A 16,166-nucleotide genomic window follows, 5' to 3' on the forward strand; every position below is an offset into this window, starting at 1 on the left:
TTGGCCAGGCTGGTCTCGAACTATTGACCTCAGGTGATCCGCCTGCGTCGACCTTCCAAAGTGTTAGGATTACAGGTGTGAGCCACTGTGTGCGGCCCCATCTCTAAATAAATAAATAAGGAAGGAAGGAAGGAAGTAAACAAATAAATGTCCCTGATGAGGTCTCAGGTTGCTTTGCAGCTCTCTGTGAATGAAGAGTCAGATGAGGTTGGTGGGCTGTGCTCGGTGGTGTCTCTCTCCGGTCTTGACCCTGTGGGTTCTCTGTGCGTCACACTTTTTGTCCTTGGTAGACCAGGTCACCTGCTGGACAGTCTCTGCTCTGGACTGTGTTGAAGGCGGCCTAACATGGTCCATACCCTGTGCTTCCTGGTCGTGGCGGGGTTGGGTGACCCTCGGGGGACAATCCCTCTGTTGGTGGTGCCCTGTGCTTCCATGAGGCAGTCTCTGTTTAATGTCACAGCTTTGATGATTATTGCTCGGAGCCATCATTTCATTAGAGGTTGCAGAATGGTCATTTTCTACTTCCGCTATTCTCTCTCCATTTGTTAGCTGACACATTTCCGAAAACAAACTTCCCTTTGTCTGCCGTTTGGCTCCGCCAAGGAGTAGTTCATAGACAAGGGGCAGGGTGCATTGTTGGATTCCCCCCTCATTTTCCAGTTTTCAAAATAATGAGTTGCATTCTCTTCTGAGAGCATCCACCAGAGAGGGTGTTGGGCTCTCCTGGGGTTTTTGGTATTCTCATGAGACAGTGAATGTAAACATATTTGGTGTGTTTTGATCATTCTGGCTCGTATCTGATTAATGCTCAAATAGTTCTGCCTCTGGGCCTCTTTCAGTTGGCTTCTGAGAGTCCTTTTGACACAACCCAGTTGTCTCTGAGAGATTCCTTGCCTTTCGGTGTGACCAGATATCCCAGGCTCACCAGCATTTCCTGCCCCAGTCCTGGAATTGACCATTTCTGAAATAAAGCCCTGGTTCCTTTTGGTGGAAGCTGACATTGACACACTCCATGGGGATCCTGGGGCATTGATGGCCGCTGGTGACCTGTCATGTGTGGACCTTCTCAGTGGACAGGGCTTGGGCCTGAGGAGTTCATACAGATAATTCTATTGGAATTCACATCCAGGACTCCTAAGTGCCTGTGTAACCTCATCAGACTTTTATTGTATCTTTGTTTTGCTGAAATCTTGGTTCTCAGTGAACATCATCAGCATTACACATTTGTTTGATCCCTTGATAATACACACAATCTCAAAATAAAATATCACAAGATTACTCAATGCAGTCTCTATTTGTTTCTCATTCTTTTGTCCTTAGGGCTTGTCCTACTAGAAAGGTACAGATTATGGTGTTTGACAGTCACTGGCAAGACTTTTTCCTTCCTTTGAGGCTGTGTTATCAAGTCAGTACAGAGTTGGGTGCATTTGTTTCTTTTCACCTTAGATTTCTAGAGATGGCTTTTTTTCTTTTAAATTTTGACATGATTTCAGACTTACAGGAAAGTCACAAAAATAATACAAAGAATTCTTGTGTATTTTTCATCCAGTTATTCCCCAAAGGTTAATATTTTACCGCATTTGTCTGTCTGCCTCTCTTATCTATCTATCCATCCGTCCATCTGTTTATCCATCCAGGGATCCATTTATCCATTTATCCATCCATCCATCCATCCATCCATCCATCCATCCATCCATGCATGCATCTATCCATCCATCCATCCATCCATCCATCCATCCATCCATCCATCTATCCATCCCTGGATCCATCCATCCCTGGATCCATCCATCCATCCACCCACCTACCCATCCATCCATCTGTCCATTTATCCATCGATCCATCTATCCATCCATCCATCCACCCATCCATCCCTGGATCCATCTATCCATGCATCCATCCATGCATCCATCTATGCATCCATCCATGCATCCATCCATGCATCCATCCATCCATCCATCCATCCATCCATCCATCCATCTATCCATCCATTTATCCATCCCTGGATCCATCCATCTATCCCTCCATCCATCCGTCCATCTGTCCGTCCGTCCATCCATCTATCCATCCATCCATTTGTCCATCCATCCATCCATCCATGCATCTATCCATCCATCTATCCATCCATCCATCCATCTATTTATCCATCCATGTATTCTTTTTTTCTGAGCTGCTTGATGGTCAGTTGCAGACACAATGCCCCTGCGTGCTAAATACTTTTGTAGTATTTCCTAAAGGCAAGGATATTCTCTTATCTAACTTCAGGACAGTTATCAAAATCAGGAAATTAACATTGATACAATGCTATTATTATCTGGTCTGAGATCTTATTCCAACTTTGCTATTGTCTAGTAATGTCCTTTGTAGCAAAAGACAGTTCTGACTTGGGATAGTTTCATGCCTCTTTCGTCTCCTTTCACCTGGAGCAGTAGTTCTTTCTTTGTTTCCTGATATTGACGTTTTTGAAGAGCACAGGTCAGTTATTTTGCAGACTGTCCTCAATTTGGGTTTGTCCCGTTTCCTCATGAAGAGACTCAGGTCATGAGATTATGTCCGGGTGCCACAGACATAATGGCGTGTCCTTAGTGTCACATCGGCAGGTACATGATGCCATTTTGTCCCATAATGCATGATGTAGAGAATTCTTTTTTTAAATTAAATTTATTCATACAGCTATCTAAAATCGTTTCCATGGTTCCAAAGTCAAGGTATATTCAGAGAAGTCGAGTTTCTCTTCTTGCACCCCGCCCCCATTTCCTCTCTTCCCCTGTAGATAACCAGTTTTCTTCTAATTTTACACTGTATTCTTCCAACTGAAATTTTTTATAAACATGAGCATCTATGTTGGTTCTTAGATAAATGTTAGGGTGCTCACACTTTCTGCACACTCACATTATATCCTGTAGGTCACTCCAAAATGGTACACAGAGATAATCCCTGTTCCAGGTTACACTTGCCCCTGTTCTGTGTTACACCTGTCCCTGTTCCATGTTACACCTGTCCCTGTTCCGTGTTACAACTGTCCCTGTTCCGTATTACATCTGTCCCCGTTCCATGTTACACCTGTCCCTGTTCTGTGTTACACCTGCCCCTGTTCCAGGTTACACCTGTTCCTGTTCTGTGTTATACCTGTCCCTGTTCTGGGTGACACCTGTCCCTGTTCCAGGTTACACCTGCCCCTGTTCCATGTTACACCTGCCCCTGTTCCGTGTTACATCTGTCCCTTTTCCATGTTACACCTGTCCCTGTTCCAGGTTACACCTGTCCCTGTTCTGTGTTACACCTGCCCCTGTTCTGTGTTACACCTGTCCCTGTTCTGTGTTACACCTGCCCCTGTTCCGTGTTACACCTGTCCCTGTCCCGGGTTATATCTGTCCCTGTTCCGGGTTACACCTGTCCCTGTTCTGGGTTACATTTGTGTCCATGGTGTTACTGTAGCATGGCTTCATCCACTTGTCCACTTGTTCCCTGTTTTTTTTTTTTTTTTTTTTTACTTTGTTTTGTTTTTGAGATAGGGTCTTGCTCTGTCACTCAGGCCGGAGTGCAGTAGCACAATCCTGGCTCACTGCAGCCTCGACTTCCCAGGCTCAAGCAATCCTCCCACCTCAGCTTCCTGAGTAGCAGGGACTATAGGCACATGCCACCGCACATGGCTTTTTTTTTTTTTTTTTTTTTTTTTTGTGGAGATGGGGCTTCATTCACCATGTTGCCCAGGCTGATCTTGAACTCCTGGACTCAAGCCATCCATCCGCCTCGGCCTCTCAAAGTTTATTACAGGCGTGAGCCACTGTGCCTAGCCTTTCTTGTTCCCTGTTGATGGACAGTTGTACTGTCTCTAGGAGTAGAGGATTTTAGTAGTTACTGATAGTTCTTTGCAGGCTGTCTGCACCTGGAGGATATGGGATGAGCTTGTTTTTATACCCCAAGCATGATATCTTGGGTATAGTGGGAGCTTGGTGAATGGAGGGATTAATTGCAGATTAGTTGGAGTTCGCCCAGCAGAACCTGTGCCTTGTCCCATTCTCACTCCCATCTTAGTCGCCAGAAGGATATAGAATGTAAGAGAGGACATTATGTAATCTGGGGACCCACAGACATATTCTGGTTGTCACTAAGCCAACATCTGTGTGCCACTGTGGCCATCTCTGCCTCGCCTGACCTGCAGGAGGGAGTGCTGACATGGAGAGCTGTGTTCAGGAGTCAGGACCCAGTTCTAATTCTTGACTCAGGCGCTGGTTAGCAGGTGGCTGTGAGCATTTACCCGTTTGGGGCCTCAGCTCCCCCACCTGTAAAGCAGCTAAGTGGTCAGTGTTAAAATTCCACTCAATTATCTATAGTGCTTTCTCTCAGAAAGCAGAGTGTTACTCTTCATGGAGGAGAGGAAATGGCCCAAGCGTGCTGCAGCCTTCTCTGATTATTAAATCCTGAAGAGTACAAATGTTCCTGCAAGCAAATGACACAGGATGAAGAATGTGAAGTTGAAATGGGTTTTGGCTCATGGCTGAAGGCAGGAGCCTAAATTTGTTAAAGAAGCACATAAATAAATTAAAAGCATCATGCGTTTTTATTTAGCCCAAATGCATTTCGGTTGCTAGTGCTTTTTGAGTGCGGTTGCCGTGCATGCGTGTGCATCTGTTGGTCACTAGTCACCTGCTGTGCGCAGGCTCTGGGAGGTGAGATTCCCCAGGGTTGTAAGGTGCACACACAGCCTCTACCCAAGAGCACTGTGATGTAGAATTTGGATTTTGGGGGAAAGTGCTTCTGAGGACCCTCGGGGCCAGGGAGCTTCTCTTCCTGGGGTCTTCCCGGTTGCTAGGCTGTGTAGGGGAGCCCTCGTGACTGCCTTTCTTCTTCCTGTGTTGCTGGAGAGGGCTGCAGATGCCTCCCTGGCTGAGCTGGAGGGTGCTCCCCTAGGCTACCACGCCCTGTCTCTGGGCATAGGTACCCTCGTAGCGCCAGACACGGGTGGATTCCCGGCAGATGCACTCACACGGGCAGTGGCAGTGGTTCCTCAAGAGTGTGACTTGGAGAGAGACTGCCTTTTCCTCCTGAGCCCCTGATGCTCCCAGAAGCTCCCTTTCCTGCTGTGACATACAGGGATCAGAGTGGCTGGCCCTTACGCCATGGGAGATCTTGAAGAAGCTGGCAGGAGGGGCTGGCCATCTGCTTCCTGAGGCCTGCAGGCCTTCCTCTGAATGCACAGTTTTAATGGAGGGGTCCTGGAGGGGAAGGGAAGTTTCTAGGTGGCTGTCCTGGGTGATTCAGAGTGAGGAAGACCTTCCTTGCCATTGAAGTCTTCTGGAAGCAGAAGGGTCTGGGGAGCTGCCAGCTCCCTGCTGGCGGGGGTGTCCTTTTGAGGCCTGATGGAGACAGTCTTAGGTGTGGGGCTGACTCGATGTCCCTGGACTTGCCCCTTCGGACCTGGGCCTGTAGGTGTGGTTCTTGGCTCAGGCCTTTTAAATTCTGCTCTTACAGTTTCTCTGGTGGTGAAAAGCTAAACTCTGTGTTAGTGTGTTTTCACGCTGCTGATAAAGACATACCTGAGACTGGGCGCTTTACAAACAAAAGCGGTTTAATGGACTCACAGTTCCACATGGCTGGGGAGGCCTCACAATCATGGCGGAAGGCAAGGAGGAGCAAGTCACATCTTACCAGATAGCAGCAGGCAAAGAGAGAGCTTGTGCAGGGAAACTCCCCCTTATAAAACCATCAGATCTCGTGAGACTCCTTCATGATCACAAGAACAGCACAGGAGAGACCTGCCCCCGTGTTTTAATTACCTCCCACGGGGCCCCTCCCACAACACTTGGGAATTCAAGATGAGATTTGGGTGGGGACACAGCCAAACCATATCAGACTTCCAGGGCCAGACACTGGGTTGGTCTGGTTCTGCCCTAGAGTGACATGTTTAATAAGTGACGACTATGAGTGGGTGACCCAGACCTACAGAAGGGAGCAGACAGGCAGAAGATGAAGACAGGTGGCACTGATACAGCGGCGTGTCTATATTATATGGAATTTCCCTAGGAAAAAATGAAGTTGGCCCCCAATCCCTGTTTCTCCATCACCTCCATTGCCCCATGAACACCTGTCTGCTCTTTAATTACACATTGTGGATGTTTGGCCCTGGGATACTTCATTGCCCAGGACAGATCTTTGAGTACAGGGGTGAGCTGACCCTACCACACCGAGTTCCTGGCCTGTCCTGTCCCTGGAGCTCACACCTCAAAGGAGAAACCCCTGATCCTGCCAGTGGGGGGCCTCCTCCCTGCTGCCCCCAGGGGCTGGGATGAAGTCAGAGAGGGAGCCTGAACACACCTGCCTGTGTGTTTTGCAACGGCTGCAGGTCCTGGGTCCAGCATTGTCGTCTGACAGGTGTTTTGGATGATGCCTGTGTTGAATTCCATGGGAAGTGTTAAGTCGGGAACCACTGCCCACCTCTGTGACCTCTCTAGTCACTGCGTCCCGCCCTGCTGAACACATCCCAGCTCCCTGGCCTCACAGCCAAGGTCCTGCGTGCAGTGGGTGAGACATTCCCCAGGCCAGCAAGCCTTCCCATCCTCTGCACCTCATCTGTAGATGAGGCTACATGGCAGGGATGGGCTCTCTCGTGGCACATGGAGAGTACTGGTGCAGCAGTTGGCATGTCCTGATGTCCCAGCTCTGTAAGGAGACCCTTATTTGTCATATTCATCTACCAACTGGAGTCATATGGGAGGGAGTAAAGGTAGCTGCTGCCTTATCTGTGATTTCCAAGGGTCTGGGCCCAGAGCCTGGCAGCTACTGGATGCTCAGCGCACAACTTTATGTATGTCTATATGGATGGATGGATGGCTGTGGGTAAGTGGATAGGTAGATGGGTGGACGGGTGGGTGGATGGGTAGATGGATGCATTGCTGGAAAGATGGATGGGTGGATGGATAAATGGATGGATGAGTGGACATGTAGATGGATGGATGGGTGAGTGGATGGATGGATGGATCAGTGAGTAGGCAAACGAATAGGTAGATTAGGTAAATGGGTGGGTAAATGTTGGATGGATGGATGGGTTGATGAACAGACAAGTGAGTGGATGGATGGATGGATGGATGGATGGGTGAGTGGATGGATAGATGGGTGGGTGAATGGCAGAGGGCTGGGTAGATGGATGGGTGAATGGGTGGATGGATGGATGGATGGATGAGTGGATGGATGGATGGATGGGTGAGTGGATGGATGGATGAATGGATGGATGGGTGAGTAGATAGATGGGTGGGTGAATGGGAGAAGGGATGGTTAGATGGGTGGGTGAGTGGATGTGTGGATGGATGGACATGTGGGTGGATAGATGGATGGATGATTGGATAGATGGATGCATCAATGAGAAGGCAAACGAATGGGTAGATTAGGTAATGGGTGGGTAAATGATTGATGGATGCATGGATGGATGGATGGATGGATGGATGGATGGATAGATAGGTAGACAAATGAACTAATAGGCCGTTTCCTCCACTAGGCATGCTCTTTTGCATATACTTTAAGGCCTTACTGGCCACCTTCCAGAGCTCCAGATGCACCACCTTGCTCCCATTCTGTCTGGTGTTTGGTCCCAGATGCAGTTTTATCTGTGCCACCTTTGCTTCCTAGTGCTTTGGGGCCTAGAGTCACCAGCTGGAACTGGAGTTGGGGAGTGTCCCTGATTGCCCCTAGCCCACACTCAGCAGGGAGCAGGTGCTTGGCAGAGAGCCTGTTGCTGTGGAAAGGGACTGGGGGCCTGGAGGGCTTGGCTGCTGGGTGCCAAGCGCTTGGTTGGAAAGGGAGGTTGTGGGGGCGAGGGATGGCACGTGCTGTCGAGCACACGCCTCTCCTGGCTCTGTGCTGGGCCGGAGCCCCAGAGTCCAGCCCACAGGCTGTCAGATGCCGCGTGCCTCTCACAGGGAGAGGCAGGCGTCGGTTTCTGAAAACCAGCTGCTCTGGGTGAAAACCCTGGCTGGGATCCTAGTTCTTATTTGACGTGGTAAAAATGTCAGTACATTATCTGTCCACCTTAGATCCTGCATTGGTGTCCTGAAATGTACCTAAAACGGTGGTCGGCCAGCTATGTGCGCAGCAGCCTTCAACATTAGGATGTGATGGGCTTGGAAGCTTGCTCCTTCCTGGTTACCAGCCAAGACAGTGTTGACAGTTGATCGTTCAGTAAACATTATCTCTGCACATAGCGGTAAATGACACCGCAATAAATAAATGTTAGGGAGAAAATGCAGGCAAAACTTCACAATAAAAGCGAGGCATTTCTTGGAATTCTCTGTTTTCCCTGAGCAGGGAGGGCCACGGGAGGAAGGGGTTAAAAGGGCTGCCTCTGTGCTGGTGGCTGTAGATGAAGCCGTACTCTGGGCTCCGCAGTGTAACTTGCAGCCTGGTGATTCGATGGAGGGAGTGCCTGTCTTCTAGAAAGTTCCTGTGGTGATGGCGGGAGGGCTGAATTGGGCTGGGAGAGTTCAGGTGAGAGTCCGGGGGAGGTGGCCAGGTGGGGCCTCTGGGTGTGCGGGCCTCCGGGGATGCGGGCCTCCGCCAGGCCAGGAGCAGCTTTTTGGGTGGATCCTGAGTTCGCGCCCCTGGCCTGGTGGGAAGGAGTTTTATTTAAAGATTATCACTTGATTTTTATTTTTGGGTGAGGCTGGGCCTGTTGAATCAGTCGTGTGCCAAGAGGACTCCTGCCTGAGAGATCTACTTTTACAGGTTTAAAAATAGCCGCAGAACTGCTTTCCTTCCTCCCAGCAACTTCCCTGTGCGCTGGGTGTCGAGGCTGGGTGGAGGGCTGAGTGTCGAGGCTGGGAGGAGGGCTGGGCGTCAAGGCTGGGAGGAGGGCTGAGTGTCGAGGCTGGGTGGAGGGCTGAGCATTGAGGCTGGGAGGAGGGCTGAGCGTCGAGGCTGGGAGGAGGGCTGGGCGTCGAGGCTGGGAGGAGGGCTGAGTGTCGAGGCTGGGTGGAGGGCTGAGTGTCGAGGCTGGGTGGAGGGCTGAGTGTCGAGGCTGGGAGGAGGGCTGGGCGTCGAGGCTGGGAGGAGGGCTGAGTGTCGAGGCTGGGAGGAGGGCTGAGTGTGGAGGCTGGGTGGAGGGCTGGGCGTCGAGGCTGGGTGGAGGGCTGGGCGTCGAGGCTGGGTGGAGGGCTGAGTGTCGAGGCTGGGTGGAGGGCTGAGCGTCGAGGCTGGGTGGAGGGCTGGGCGTCGAGGCTGGGTGGAGGGCTGGGCGTCGAGGCTGGGTGGAGGGCTGGGCGTCAAGGCTGGTAGGAGGGCTGAGTGTTGAGGCTGGGTGGAGGGCTGGGTGTCGAGGCTGGGAGGAGGGCTGGGCGTCGAGGCTGGGTGGAGGGCTGGGCGTCGAGGCTGGGTGGAGGGCTGAGTGTTGAGGCTGGGAGGAGGGCTGAGTGTTGAGGCTGGGTGGAGGGCTGGGCGTCAAGGCTGGGAGGAGGGCTGAGCATTGAGGCTGGGTGGAGGGCTGGGCGTCGAGGCTGGGTGGAAGGCTGGGCGTCGAGGCTGGGTGGAAGGATGGGCGTCGAGGCTGGGTGGAGGGCTGGGCGTGGAGGCTGGGTGGAGGGCTGAGTGTTGAGGCTGGGTGGAGGGCTGAGCATTCAGGCTGGGTGGACGGCCGGGCCTCAGCCCCACAGTCTGGGCCTGCGTAGGCCTGAGCCGACGCATCTCCTTTGCCTCCCCTCAAATCAGGGTGGCCGTTCACTCATCAGAGAACGTTCTGGGGGTTGCCCCGGAGGGACCAGTGAGGTGGTTGTCCCTGCCCTTCTCCTCGCAGACGCTGGGGAGGCATGAAGGCTGGAGCAGGTGGGTGCACAACCAGCCTGGCTGTCCCAGGGCTTCCTTTAGCCTCTGGGGGGGCGATTTCTATGTGCCATGTGTCGCCATGCCAGGCTCTTGTCCTGTCCCGGGGGCTCCTAGTCTGTGGCTGATTCTGCTTCATTCCTTGGAGAGTGGTGGCTGGTGCTGACTGGAAGTGGGTGGGGCTGCCTGCAGGACCAGAGTCACTCATCCTTGTGAGCGTCCCTAAACCTTGCGCTAGAGCTTGACCCCTGACTGCAAAGACGCCTGTGGGTCTGAGAGTCCCTCTGGGCATGCAGAGTGTCCCCTGGGCCTCCTTCCATCTTCCCCTCTCCTCGACATATTTTTCTGCCCGGTGGCTCTTGTGATAGGTTGGAGTGGGGGCAGGCCCTGGCCCATCGGGTAGCCATCCTGGTTTCCCTGTGTGCCACGTACCCGGGCCATCTCGCTTTCCTTCCTGACAGTGAGACGGCTGATGTGCCTTCCTAGGCATCGGGGGAGCAGACCCCTGGATGAGAACTCATGAGGCAGGCACAGATTTCTCTTTCCAGGAGCTCCCTTGGGACTTAGGTTCTAGGGTCCGACTCACTCCTTGAGCAGGCATTTTGGGCCCCTGGCCTCCCACTGGGTTCCTTGCCATTTGGTGGCTGCTGTGACCAGGTCTGCTGTGCACTCAGCCTATTTCGGCTGGCCCTCGACCCTGGAAGAGGCGCAGCTCACTGGGCTGGAAACAGTGCCACGGGATCTGCACAAGCTGTGGCCTCTGATGTGGCTTCTCTGCTGCTGCAGGGCCGTGACTTTCTGGTCTGATGTTGCGGGCCATGGCTCCTATCCCTGGGTCTCCACCTGTGACTTGGCCCCCGGCAGGTGTGATATCACGCGCATCCTGGTGCACCCGGGCAGCCTCCCATCCCTGTGCGGCGTGTATGGCTGCCACCTGGACTCTGCTCACACACGTCTTGCACATGTCTGTGCCCAGACAGGTGCAGGGGGTCTTGGGAGAGCAGGTGCCCCGTGCTGCCATTAGGATGCGCTGTGGCAGGTCATGCATTTGTGGGCCACGTGGGTGACTCTGGAACACCCCCTCCATCCGTGCTGTTCACTGCGGGGGTTTAGAGAGGCTCGGTGTGCACTTTTCTGGTGGGGCCGCCTTCGTGGCGGCACTGGGGAATCCTGCTTCGGGTGCCTTTGAGGGCGGAGCTGGAGGTGTGGAGGAGAGAGACGGAGCTAGGGGCTGCCAGGGACGCTGTACTCCTTTAGGGCTCCTGGACCCACCAAAGGAGGGCTTCCAGTGGTTTTATAACCCAAGGACTGCCAGGGGCAGGAAAGTCCACGCCGGTCCAGGTGGAAGGAAGAGGACTGTCCCAGCCTGCCTAGGCACTTGGTTCCTTTGCTTGACACGATTGTCTCGAGGGAGAGTGTGGTTGGCACACTCATGGCCCCACAGAGTGTCCATGTCCCCCCAGCCTGTGAATGTGGCCTCCCATGGCAGAAGGGACTTTGTAGATGTGGATGAGTCGCAGACCTTTGGTGGAGATGGTTCTGGATTATCTGGGGGCGCACAGTCATCACAAAGGTTCTGAGAAGGAGACGGCAGGAAAGTCAGAGGAGGCCATGTGAGGGTGGGGTTAGAGGTCACAGTGACGTCATTGCTCCCTGGGGGCCACAAGCCAAGGAGCACAGGGGCCTCAGGAAGCTGGAAAGGCAGGAAATGGGTCTCCCCCTTCCCGGAGGCTGCAGAAGGAACAGCCCTGCCCACGCCATGACCTCAGCCCAGGGAGACCCAGGTTGGACTTCTGACCCCAGAACTGTAAGAGAATACGTTTGTGTTGTTTTAAGCCGCTGTGTTGGTGGTGAGCCATGGGAAACAAATGCAGAGGTCACCAAGGGGCTCCGTGGCCTGCCCTGTGTGTGGCCTCGCTCCCACCCCCACCCTACAGGACACCTTGGCCCTGACCTGCAGGGCAGGGAGGCCTGTGGGTAGGGCAGCCTGGCGTCCTCAGTGTCTGTGAGCAGCTCGGGGCACAAGGAGGCCCACTCCGGAGGCCGAGGGAACCCAGAGCCTCGGCAGCAGCTGCAGATTTTCGGTGCCTGGACGGGGGCCGGGGCTGGACGAGAGGAGTCTGCCGTGTGAATAGCAGCTCAGTAGTTTGCTCCGGGCTGGAAATCGGCCCTCCTGTTTCTTTTCTTACTCGGGAAAGAGAAAGAAAAATTGATGATGGGGGATTTGCATTGCCTTTGTCCTGTGGAAAGATACAGCTGTGCTCGGCACACTGCAGTTGACCTGAATGTGTCGCTGGTGGGCAGGAGGCAGGCCAGTGCGATGGAGTCGTGGGGCGTGTGATCATCATTTCAGTTTCGGGAGAGACAGCAGCTTGGCCTTGCAGGGAGCCGTGTGCTCAGAGATAGGAAGGACTCATGGGAGAGCAGCGGTCAGACGCTCCGGCCAGTTTCGTTTACTTAGCTGTCTTTGTACCATCAGGAACGACACTGGGCAAAGGTGGGAAGCCTCATGGCTCTTCCGGAAGCTGGGACAGGCTGATTTGCCATGCTGTCCGAGGAGCCCTGTCTGCAAGGCTGAGGGGGCCATGCCGCCCGCTGACCCGGGAGCCAGGCATCCTTTGGGCTCTGAGCAGCGAGCATGGCGGGGCTCTGGCGTTCACATGGCGTCCTCTGGGCTCTGAGCAGTGAAGATGGCCGGGCTCTGGCGTTCACATTTGTCAGGGCTCTGCAGAGAGCCTGACCCCAGGAGGTCCAGGGTGGAAAGAGGGGCGGCTGCCTGAGGCCCCTTTGACCTCTGAACCCAGGCTTGTGAATGTGCTTTTTCACACAGGCAGGCACGACACGGCATCCCAGGCTCCAGGAGGGACCTGTGTCCGCATCCATCCACATCCGTCCCTGGGCTGGGACTGGCCACCTTGGCCCAAGCTTTGGCCAATGCTCTGCCGCGTGGTGGAACCCGGCTGGCTGCTGCCCTTTCACAGCTTAGTGACTCCAGGAAGGGGCGTAGGGGGCAGCCCCATTTAGGAAAATGTGGTTTCCTGTTACCCGTGCAGGGAGGGGCCAAAGTGCTTCTCTGACCTATGGATGGAGAGGCATGTGGGCTGCCTTGACCTTGACAGGGCCAAGATCAGAGGAGGTGACGTGTGGGTACTAGGAGTTAACCTGGGAAAGTACCTGCGCCTTCCCGCCTTGGCCTACTCCGCCCAAGAGGCCCGCCGGGAGCAAGCCTGCCCAGTGTAACTTGTCTCACCTCTGTGTTCCCACGCGATAGAGTCACTGCCACAACATGAAGACAGAGGCATGAGATGGAAACACCCCGTGGCTGTCTCTGAACCCTCCCCAGCTGGCTCCGAATTCGGGACTGAGCCAGGCGGACGCTCCCTTTAGGGAGAAACACCGGCTGATGGGGCACTTGGTTCCTTCCTTCGCTTATCCAGTGAGCCTTGATTAAGCCCCTTCTGTATGCCAGGCACACCGAAAGAGGGGCCAGGAGGCTGAGAATCGGGTCTGTTGGAGGTGGCTGGGGGGTTGGGTGGGAGGGCAGCATCCATCTCAGGTGGGCCAAGATGTCCAGGCTCTCCTGGCTCTCTGTGGGCGTGTGACCCATCGGAGGAAGGGTCCCCAGGCTCCTCCTGCCTTGGGGCATGGACCCGCCCACCAAGGGCTTCAGGGCCAGCCCGGGCTCACGCAGTGGGTTCACATGCTCCATGCTGCTCTTGGGGACCCACCCAGGCACCCTCTCAGGGCAGGGTGTTGTCCCCTCTGTTCATGGTGGTGTCCCGGCGCCTTGGCAGAGGCCGGCGTGTGATGATTACTTGAGTATTTCTGACGAAGGTGTGCCAGAGCCGGCCCTCAAGTGGCTCCACGAGGGCGGGGGGCTGGGTGCTCGTGCCACATGCAAGGTTGGCAAGGGGCTGGGTGGAGGTCCCTGCAGGGGGTGGGGTTTGTGGACTGATCCCCGTGTTAGGGCTGTGACACCGAATTCCCAAGTCCCCGCCTGCCTCCACTCCGTGCACGGCCCGCTGGTCAGCGCATCTGCCCTCCCTGCTAGACGCACTGTGTGAGAACTGGCCAAGCTCCCCTCCCAACCACTCTCCCTTCCCCACATCTTGCTGGCTTCTCCTTGGGCCAGGCTGGGTCTTGGGGCCAGAACAGATGGTGACACCAGGGATGGTCCCTCCTCCAGAACCTGTGGGGTGTGTTGGGCACAAGTCAGGGAGGCCTGCAGGTAATGGAGGCCTGGAAATGTCACACTGTACCAGGAGGTTGTGTGCCATTTCTGGGAATCCCCACCCAGCACACGGAGTGGGAATCATGTCCCCAAGAGGAAAGAGCAGGACCCGTGAGAGAAGATGACAGAAGGCTACGCCAGATGGGGCTGTTGGGGAAGTCACTCGGGGAAGTGGTATTGGGGTCAGGACTGAGGCTGAGGGACAGCTTACCCTGGAGGGCAGAAGAGAAGCTTCCTCGGGAGCAGGGCCAGCACATGCAAAGGTCCTGGGGCAGGCCCGACCCTCGGCAAATCTGAATATTTTCTGGACATTTGAGGACCTAAAAGCAGGTCTCTGTGGCTTAAGCCCAAAAAGCAAAGATGAGGGGTGGTGTGGAGGGCACTGAGGCTGGGAGTGGGTGGGGGCCTCGGGAGGGAGCTTCAAGCTGGGAAGTTGGATTCATTGCCAGCCCGGTGAGGAGTTCTAAGCGGGAAAGCAACAAGGTCTGGCTTGTGCTTTACAAGCAGCCTTGGACCTCAGCTTGGAGCCGGACGGGAGGGTGTGCGAGGAGCTGGGAGGCCGGTTAAGAACATGGGGATGGGGCTGGGGCAGCTGAGAGACCAGCAGAGTGGATGGATCTGGGATCTTGGAAGAAAGAACCCCAGACGTGTAGGGGGTTAAGGGCCCCGCCCAAATGTGGCTGGCACTGCTCCCCTCTGCTGTAAAGGAGCCAGCCGGCCGCCCAGAGAGGGCTGGGGGGTAGCTCCCTCAGCCCTGGAGACGTGTCCCCCACAGCACTGGGTCAGAGGCCCTGCTGCTCCTGCCGCCTCCTTCCTGCTGCTCTGAATTGGAGCCCCAGGCCGGGCTGGACCCTGCCCCTGATTCTGACTCAGAAGCCTCCCCAAGGCCCTAGGCAGAGGCCACCTGCCTCCCTTCTGACCCCGCCTTTGCTCAGCTCCGGGACTGAGCACTTGGTACCTCGCAGCTTGTCCCGAGCCCTGGGGAGGCACCGGCTTCAGCTAATGCTCTGCCAGGTGGGGGAACCTGGCCATGTCAGTGGGTCGGGGACCTCGGTCCGCAGAGAAAAGTAGCCGTGCCAGGGCCAGACGCTTCTCCCCAGAACGGAGGCGGGGCGGGGAGGGGGAGCTCTGGAGGGAACCAGTCTGATGAGACCAGGCAGCCCGCAGGGACAGGCCCAGTGCCCCCCACCCCAGCCTCCACGGGGAGGGTCTTCTCCAGGCCAGCTCAGCTGCCCTGGGGGGCTCTTGGGAGTCCAGGATGCTGAAGGACACTGAAACCATGCTTGGAGAAGGGCCGATCCCAGCGGGCCGGGGAGCAGGGCAGAGCTCCAGCACCCACACTGGGCAAGTGGATCCTGGCCCTTGGTAAATCCGAATATTTTCTCTCTGGTTAGTAACAGCGAGTAACAGCATCCAGCACCCCCAGTGGGAGTGGGGCTGGTGAGATGCAGGTGCCTGTCTCTTCCCTTTTGGGTACCGTGAGCCTGTGGCTGCCGGGCAGGAAGGTGTGCTGACCCTAGTCCACCCGCGGCTGCTCCCTGCCTGGGCACGGCCCCCTGCTGTTTCTGTATGGCTACTCCTGGACATTGGCTGGGACTGGGGCCTGAGGCTGTCATACTGCCCTTGGCCCCAGTTTTGGAGTCTTAGGTATGGCCCTGTGGCCCCAAGTCATGTGGTGAGGTGTCCAGGACAGGAAAGGAAGCTACTGGGGTCACTCCCACCCTACCCAGAAAGAAACTTCCAGGCTTAGAAGCCTGCCTTCAGCCTTGGGCTGCTGGCCAGACCCCCAAGGGTTCCTGCCTCACACTGGTGGGGTCTGGCTGCTGGCCCTGCCCAAGAACCTGGGTGAATTCATCAGCCACGTTCCTTTGTCTCAGGAATATCTCCTGGGACTCCAGCAAACGCGCTTCTCCTGCTGCCATTGCCATTTTATAAGGTCTCAGCGTGTCCGCCCCATGGTCAGTGTGGTCTGTGCAGTTGAAGTCGAGGCTGACTGATCTGGACCCTCAGCCACCATAGGCCACAGCCAGCCCTCAGCCACCATAGGCCACAGCCAGCCCTCAGCCACCATAGGCCACAGCCAGCCCTCAGCCACCATAGGCCACAGCCAGGCAGCCTTCTGGGGAGAGAC

At 55.2% G+C, this 16,166-nt stretch overlaps 1 protein-coding gene across 7 annotated transcripts in view; it reads left to right on the forward strand.

Annotated features, from left to right (window-relative positions):
• The window catches only part of GRAMD4 (GRAM domain containing 4), a 140,511-nt gene that overhangs the window by 68,727 nt on the left and 55,618 nt on the right, over nucleotides 1-16,166 (forward strand). Inside the window, exon 1 of one of the 7 annotated variants that reach the window (XM_063603160.1) lies at nucleotides 9,679-9,807. The exons of the other annotated variants lie outside the window; for them this stretch is intronic. Within the exon in view, the coding sequence (XP_063459230.1) occupies nucleotides 9,792-9,807 (16 nt within the window). The 5' untranslated portion in view covers nucleotides 9,679-9,791. Of the gene's footprint in view, nucleotides 1-9,678; nucleotides 9,808-16,166 lie in introns of those variants that run through there. 7 annotated transcript variants of the gene reach the window in all.

The sequence above is a fragment of the Pan paniscus genome, chromosome 23 (genome assembly GCF_029289425.2).
Source record: "Pan paniscus chromosome 23, NHGRI_mPanPan1-v2.0_pri, whole genome shotgun sequence".
Classification (NCBI taxonomy): domain Eukaryota; kingdom Metazoa; phylum Chordata; class Mammalia; order Primates; family Hominidae; genus Pan; species Pan paniscus.